Here is an 8,856-nt window from a genome sequence, read left to right on the forward strand (position 1 = left end):
TTCTCATAAGGTTAATAATATTTGTTATTTATGCCAGCCGTTAGTTTGATATACGTTGTTAGCTCGTTTTGTTTTTATAACTTAAGCTTTTAAGGCAAGTGGTGTCTAACACGGTTTCTTACAATTGTCAAGATTTTGGTTTGAAGACTCGTGTTCATTTTTGTAGGAGATTATGAGAATAATGGATATCTGATGGTCTCATCCAATGGAGGATTGAATCAAATGCGAACTGGGGTAAGTACTTTTTCTAATATTTTTCCTGTTTTACATTAATATTCTTGAAAACTCAAGTCATGCTCTTAAAAATCTTACACTGCAGATTTGTGACATGGTGGCTATTGCAAGTTTTATGAATGTCACGCTTATAGTTCCTGAGTTGGACAATACCTCCTTTTGGAATGACCGCAGGTTAGTCAAATTACAACTCTCTCCCTATGTCTTTCACTTAAACTGGAGTAAGGCAGTATGGCCATATGGCTCCCCAAACCGCTATTACAAAAGCATAAGATCCATGCCCTTTGGTTTTCTTCCAACTCAACTCTGGTCCTACTCGGCATAAGAGATGCCTTAGTAAGAACAAATTCTAGAGTCCGCTTGTTAGATCACGTGGCTGTGCGACCATACACAGTTAAAAAAGGTCGTCTGTATTTTCTTTTCTCCCGTCCCTACCCATTATCCCACCCAATTCTCTCTAGAGCCGTGTATGGTCGGTCAGACAAAACCTTTTCTCCCTAGTCACTAGTCAGGCAACCCTACCCAAGTACCTTCGTTAACAATAAATTAAATCTGACAGAGTTGAATACTTAATTTTGCAGTGGATTTGAAGACATATTTGATGTGGATTACTTCATTGCCTCGCTGAGAGATGAGGTCAGGATACTAAAAGCTCTGCCTGATAAGCAGAAAAGAAGAGTAAAGAAAGCTACCCTCTATTCCATGCCTCCTGTCAGCTGGGCTAACATGACATATTACTACGAACTGGTAGTTAAAAGATTAATTCATTAATCATCGTCATTGTGTTACTAAAATTAATGTTAATTACCACTAATCTTTTGTCAATACTTGATTCGTAAGCAGATTCTTCCTCGCATAAAGAATTATGAAGTGCTGCATTTCACTAAGACTGATGCCAGGCTTGCAAATAATGGGATCCCAAAAGAAGTTCAGAAACTGCGGTGCAAAGCGAATTACAGAGCTCTGAGATTCACTCCTCCTATTGAGGAACTGGGAAAGAAGATTGTCAGGATTCTGAGGGAAAAGGGTCCATTCCTAGTTATTCATCTGAGATATGAAATGGACATGTTGGCATTTTCTGGTTGTACGGAAGGTTGCAATGCCAAAGAAATTGAAGAACTAACAAATATGAGGTTAGAGTAAGAAGAAAATCTTTGGTAGGGCAGTATGATCACGTTATTCTTAGGACATCTCTCACAAGTATAGGGACAATGTGGGGTCTGGTGAAACTCAAATGAACAGGGACCAGCTCGTTTATAAGATCTTCACAATGAATGACGTGGTCAAACTACTCTGAAGATTTTCTCAATCTTAATTTCACTTCCTTTATAGTTGTTTCTTTTCATTAATCCAATGGTGCTATGAATAGGATTAACTTGCAAATGTTAATATATTAAATAGATTTGCTTACCCATGGTGGAAGGAGAAAATAATAGATTCTGATAAGAAAAGAAGAGCTGGGACATGCCCTTTAACACCTGAGGAAACTGCACTTGCACTGAGGGCTTTGGATATTGATCCTGGCATCCAAGTTTATATCGCTGCTGGCGATATATATGGCGGAGAAAGGAGAATGGCGTCTCTGAGACTAGCCTTTCCCCATATGGTTAGTTGCTTGGACCTCAAGAAACAACTCGATTACAAGTATTACACCCATGTTCAAAGCTTATTATCGTCTGCAAACAGGTTAAAAAGGAGACGTTGCTGCAATCCTCTGACCTCGAGCCCTTTTGGAACCATTCAAACCAAATGGCAGCGTTGGATTATATGGTATCACTGGAAAGCGACATCTTCGTTCCTAGTTATAAAGGAAACATGGCAAGTGTTGTTGAAGGCCATAGAAGGTATGTAACATATGTTACCAATATATTTTTCATTACCCTATTAATTTCTTTCTCAAAACATTTGATACATAAGTATACATACAAATTTGTGTGTGCACGCGGGGGTGCAGGTACTTGGGATTCAGGACGACGATTCGGCTACATAGAAAGCTTTTGGTGGAACTAACAGACCAGTACAAGAATGGAAGTTTGAGCTGGGATGAATTTTCGCAAGCAGTGAAAGCAGGGCACGCTAATCGCATGGGAAGCCCAACTCAAAGATTGGAGATTCCTGGCAAGCCGAAGGAAGAAGAATATTTCTATAACAATCCCCAAGAATGTTTGCCACAAATTGTTGAAAAACCAAAAGGTCCTTGATATATCGAAGATAAACTTCGCTACTAGTCTGATTAGTGTAGCTTTCACACCGTGAGACCAGTGTGGCACCAAAATGTAAAATGTCTCATATTCCAATGAACGACGTTGTACAATTCCCCAGCCAGCGTCACCATATGTAAAATAGTTTTCTTTGAAATTTGAAGTAAACATATAAGGAGAGAATTTAGGGTTTTGTGATGTTTTTCCCGTCTTTTATGACAGCAGTTTTGATATCGAAAATCTTTCAAACCTTTACGTCTGATGAAATCTTTGTCAATGGAAAAAGAGGATAGTTTCATAAAAAAAATCAAACACTTGGTAGTCCTTCGAGACTGAATAATCCTTACCACAGAGACACAGATGCAAGCATGCCAATGATTGTTCTAAACTAATAATGCTCGAGAACTAACAACTATATTACCACATAATCGCACCTACATTCGAAACAATTACTAAAATATGGGTGACCCCATCTCCTAACACGGGGTCGTTCGTCGAAGAGATCTATAACTGAAGGAAATTGTTCCCAACATGAGTTCAATGAAATATGCAAAGGAAAAAAACCAAAGCACTGCTTGTGCACTAACCAGAAGATGGACACTAAGATATCCCAAGGCAGAATACAGAAGTAAAAGTATGGGTGACGATGCAGAATAAGGAGATGCCGCACTAGTTTTATGTCTTGAGGCGCTTATGAGCTTGATCGCCAGTCCTCTCTGTTAGGTTTTGAACTTACACATATCATGATAAGGATACCTAAACGTGGGTTCAAACCAATTAGGAGTCATGGCCATGTCAATAACTGATCTCCTAGAATTAAGGGATATGGGACGTGATAAGGATGCTTACATTGCTCCACGTCAAAAGAAACTGATTGCTGCAGTTCATAGCAGTTGCTATCCAATCATCTTGATAGATGGAAGTTGGAGAAGTTCAGTTCGATATAATAAAGGATTCCCTGCTCACAAAGAAAATGTTCTGTAATCAGGGTTCTATCACCATTGGATCATAAGGTCTTGAGTGAGTAGAAGAATTCTCATGTGTTACCAGTAAACACACCCTGCACCAGGTTTTTCAGTTGGTGTTGATGCTGTCTTTGTTGCTGGGCAGATGGGTTCTCAGGTATGGTCGATCTCTTTTTAATGCCAACTCTTGTAATGTTATATGTAAGATATGTTGTTTGTGATCCTTGTTGAAGACTAACCATTTATAGTTCCTACATTTGGTATCAGAGCAAGGTTAGTCTACTTGGATTCAAACTTAATTATCTTAACATTTATATCTATATCATTAACTGGGAATATTTGCTGTACGGGGAAGAATTGCCTCAACCTAGCCCCTAATGTTAGCATCGGTGATTGTTGCCTTGATTCATGACAACATCTAATTCCCTATGTCATGGCTGCCTTGGTTAATGATGGTTTCATTTATTATTTTGAGGCATTTATTTATGACTATTTTGATTTCTTGGTTCATGATTGCCTCGATATATTGTTGCCTAATTCCTAATTACAAGTTCCTGTAATGTTTCTTGATTGTTCATATATGCAAGTACAAGTAAAAAGATGATTAGGTCACCAAATTTGTGAAACCCAATCTCTGCTTAGAGAACCTGCATGTGGCATTCATCTTGGTTGAAAAGACACAGAATTAGGCAAATTCTACAAAGAAGGGAAATTTTGAGTGGTTTGTTTTTGTGCAATGTTGGATGCTTGTAAATTTTTCTCTTCATAAGCATGCGTATTTTTTATTTATTTCAATTTTCTTCCTTGATCTCCTTGGTTGAATGCAAGTAAAGTTGAAACTAAACTATTTTCATGCACTGGTTGATGGTGTGTAAATGAACATTGCGAGAATGTATTTTGGTAAAATTATATTGCAGTGTGTGTGCTATCTGCTGCTGTGATTCTTCTGGTAAAGTTTCCTCGTTAAACAACAGATTGAGTGCATGCTCTGGGACATGACTAATCAAATGATGTTTTTCATTAGTTTATTAGTATGATTATATCCCATTTATTTAAAAATGGAAGATGAAGTGGCTTTATGATCTGCATATGCAACGTGTTTGGCTGCAGTGAGAATGCATTTTTCATCTATTTCTGTTGTGATCAATATACTGATCCGTATATTGTTGGGACTATATCACTTTGAGTTTTATCTTTTTTGCCACTATACTAACAGTTTGGTTTGCAGTAAATGTTAAGAACAATTAAGAACATTGTTCGATTACAGTAAAGGAAGAATGGTTGTTGTTTAAAACTCAAGAAATGTTCACATTCTTTTCCAAAGAAAGGGATGTATAAATTGTTGGTGGTTTTAATCAGTGTATGGCATCATGTAGATCAGGCCATATTCTTGTCCAAAGACTTGTAATAATTGCATGATAAGATCCTTGAATGATGGCTATCCAATGAAGGTCAATGTCAGTTTATATCTCTTGCCCAAAGGTGTGATATAAACATGCATTTAACAATCACTAATGATTGTTTCAAGTTTTCCATGTCTTCTTAAGATAGTCCTTACAGTTTTCCAGATGATTTCAACTGGCGTATCAGGATAGATTTAAGGACTGGGAATCTTCACGTTTTGAGATTGTGCCGCTGCTGTGTTATGCGGGCAAAAGCAGATGCTGAGGTATCACTCTAATGCTTTCATTCTTTCCCATGTTGTTACTGTTGAAGTATAACCTTCAGACTTCTTTCCCATGTGTGTTACACAAGTCTTTCCCATGCGTGCTGTCAGAAGACAGCAGATGGTACTGCCATATACTTGATATAATTGCATGAAAAGATCTTGTAATGGTGGGTGTACAATAAAGAATGAATGGTTGCTTATAGTTTTAACTAAAGGTATGTTATAAGCATGCATTTCAACGATTTTTCCATGTCTTCTTCAGTGAATACCTCGGCTATGAACCTGTGCTATTTGTTTATTGTGATAAGAAATCCTAATGCTTTATGCATGTATAAAATTCGTATGATGATTGCTACAGTTTTTCTATAGCATGATTAATTGTTCTAATGCCATATGCTGCTGCCAAAGTTTTATTCACAGCAGGAAAAGGAATATATGGTTTGGAGATTAAAACACTGTAAGCTGCGCTTTTATCATTCTAGAATTGGTAGTCATGGTTGTTTCAGATTCACAAACGATGATCGATATCTGATTGAAATCTGGTATATGATTGAAATCAGTTTCTTGATATCTAAATATGTATTGGCAATAGGCATTGGTGTAGATTGTAGCTTAGTAAATTTATGTTGAACTTGAATATGGCTGGTAGGTTGCAAGGTTCCTGATACATGTGAAAACGATCTATAATTATAACTTACTTGTGTAGAAAATTGGTTTTTCATTTGACGTTTGGATGATTTCTACAATCAAATTGAAATGCTAAAGTTTTATGCAGGTTTTCAACACTAATAATCTCTATACTTGAACAAATGTTTGAATAAATCTTCACCAAAGTGGGAATTATTAAGAAATTTTGTTCAAGGGATTCTTAATTGAATTTTGTGAGTGACAATTCATTGCATAAGACCAATCTTTCAAAAGAAAGAAATAGTGAATGGCTTGAACTGTGATGTGTGTAGTATTTTATAAAAGTTTAAAGTCAACTTTGTTCCCTTGTCCAAAGACATGATTTGAGTTGTAACTTGAAATTTTTGTGAAATAGCTCTGCAAATAAGGATGCATGATTAAGATTGCATAACTGATATTTTATGTCTCTTGCCCAAAGGTGTTACATAAAATTGCATGTCATGGTTATTCACTCAATGACTAGTTTATCTGCATAAGGCAAAATTGAGGCTCGGTTGGAAGCATTAGGCAAACTCATTGGAGTTTGATAAAGGATCGAATATGATTGTATCATATTTGATGTTGTTTCATATATATATGCAATGTTTGAAATGATGAATTACTAATCAAACTGAGGTTTAATGAGCTGGTTATTGTAAAAGGCTTATCATTGGAGAACAATGGCTTGACAATGATGTTTGGTTTGATCAGTGGGAGTGTAAATAATAGACATGTTAAATATGTTTGTTTGCTCTGTTAATATCATGCATGAGTAGTTTTGGGGGATGTGATTTCAGAGTGTTAGTACAAATTATGAAGTACTAATTTTCTGGGGTTCAACTTTTGAAGCTATTCATGGCAGATATGAGTTGTTGTATGGTTGACATGACTTGAGTGATCACAAAGGGATTGGCTTAATACGTTGGACAAGGAACATGATAAGTGGAAGTTCAAAAGTGGGAGAATGTTAGGTTTTGAACTTACACATATCATGATAAGGATACCTAAACGTGGGTTCAAACCAATTAGGAGTCATGGCCATGTCAATAACTGATCTCCTAGAATTAAGGGATATGGGACGTGATAAGGATGCTTACATTGCTCCACGTCAAAAGAAACTGATTGCTGCAGTTCATAGCAGTTGCTATCCAATCATCTTGATAGATGGAAGTTGGAGAAGTTCAGTTCGATATAATAAAGGATTCCCTGCTCACAAAGAAAATGTTCTGTAATCAGGGTTCTATCACCATTGGAACATAAGGTCTTGAGTGAGTAGAAGAATTCTCATGTGTTACCAGTAAACACACCCTGCACCAGGTTTTTCAGTTGGTGTTGATGCTGTCTTTGTTGCTGGGCAGATGGGTTCTCAGGTATGGTCGATCTCTTTTTAATGCCAACTCTTGTAATGTTATATGTAAGATATGTTGTTTGTGATCCTTGTTGAAGACTAACCATTTATAGTTCCTACACTCTCCACTGCCAGCGCCCCTAAAATGCGCCATCTTCTGATTGCTTGAATGGGAATTCTCATTATCAGGGAAAGCAATAAAAAAAAATTCGACTTTGTCTTTCGTGTCTGTGAGAACGAGTGAAAAGCTGTTTAATTCCTTCCAAAAAAAAAAAACAAAAGAAAGAAAAAGGCATGGCATACCTGCAAAATTGTAATGCGCGATGAACAATGTAGTAAACTAGAAAAATTTATCAATTTGGGAGCAGTTTATGCACTTGATGTATAGGTGCTTTAATTTTAAGAAAACTAATGAAATAGGTTTGAAAATTTTGAGTTTTAATGATAAGGACAAAATAAAGAGTAAAGTGAATAGTACCAGAATTGACTTTTTAGTGTAAAAATGTGGTTTTTCGTTAAAGTGAAGAGTACTGTGAACTTTTCGTTAAAACTTCCTTAATTTTAAGAAAATAAATATCACTACACCTAAAGCTAGTTAACTAATAAATATAAATAATATAAAATTAAATCTAAATTAGCTAAATACATCACAAGTGGCCATTTACTATAGTGGTGGAAATGTGTTAAGTCCTTGCATGATGGCGTGGGTTCAAACTTCCTGGGTCACTAACATAACATCTAATCTAACAAATTTATTGTTTGACAAAAAAAAAAAAAAAAAGCTAAATACATCAATCATGTGAAACTCATACATTATTTGGTTTTAATTTTTTTTACTTTGTTACTGCAAGAAAATTGACTGTCAAATTATATGTCACATGTGACATGTGTACGAGGCAAAACTTTCTGTAGCCATGCAATCACAGTCTCAGTTTCGTCAAGCAAACTAAATCGACTATATTTCCTTTTCAGTCTTAAATAACAAAATTAGTGTTATTATCGTTAATAATTAATAGACATTTGGGCCCAGTACATCTATCGGTGTCTTTAATAAACCTGGTATGTGCTGTGAATTAATTTCATAAGTAATTGGCTTGTAAACTTTTAAGGTTTGCTTTGTATTAATCATTAACTTACGTAAGTGGTACCAAAAATTTCCAAGATTCGGATTATAATTAAAGATTAAAACCTATCACCCATGTAGTTCACAATCATTTAATTTATTTTCTGAAAAGCACAATCATATATTAGCTAGGATTGTGTAAGATTGTTTGTTTACTCACAAACGCTTTGAAATTTTTAATCGGATCGATATCTTTGTGCTCTTATTTTGATATTCTTAATTACTTTGAATGGTGTAAATTACAAAAGGTGCGTCAAAATTAATCAAAGTGTGTTGTCAGAAATGGGGAATGGTGCTCTCTCTCTCTCTCTCTCTCTCTCTCTCTCTCTCTCTCTCTCTCTCTCTCTCTCTCTCTCTCTCTCTCTCTCTCTCTCTCTCTCTCTCTCTCTCTCTCTCTCTCTCTCTCTCTCTCTCTCTCTCTCTATATATATATATAGCTTCACTTTTTTATTTTTTCGGACATGTCACAACTTTGTGGTGACGGTCACACCGTCATATGATGTTAATATTATGAGTTATAATATGAGTGCATGACTAACATCAAGCATGTTTCATGGACTTTGATAGGTGCATTATTTATCATATTTTCATAATAATTATCCTTATGTTTTGTTAAGGAATTGATCTTAAAAGAGCCTTATTACTTTCCT

At 35.8% G+C, this 8,856-nt stretch overlaps 1 protein-coding gene across 1 annotated transcript; it reads left to right on the plus strand.

Moving 5' to 3' along the window:
* Positions 1–174: 174 nt before the first annotated feature.
* LOC137735920 (rhamnogalacturonan I rhamnosyltransferase 1-like) lies at positions 175–2,547 on the plus strand. Its single transcript, XM_068475272.1, has 7 exons — positions 175–234; positions 320–408; positions 816–981; positions 1,078–1,367; positions 1,636–1,840; positions 1,921–2,078; positions 2,189–2,547. Exons 1-7 carry the CDS (start codon positions 193–195, stop codon positions 2,433–2,435), a joined length of 1,197 nt encoding a protein of 398 aa, XP_068331373.1. The 5' UTR covers positions 175–192; the 3' UTR covers positions 2,436–2,547.
* The last annotated feature ends 6,309 nt before the right edge of the window (positions 2,548–8,856 follow it).

The sequence above is a fragment of the Pyrus communis genome, chromosome 6 (genome assembly GCF_963583255.1).
Source record: "Pyrus communis chromosome 6, drPyrComm1.1, whole genome shotgun sequence".
Classification (NCBI taxonomy): Eukaryota; Viridiplantae; Streptophyta; class Magnoliopsida; order Rosales; family Rosaceae; genus Pyrus; species Pyrus communis.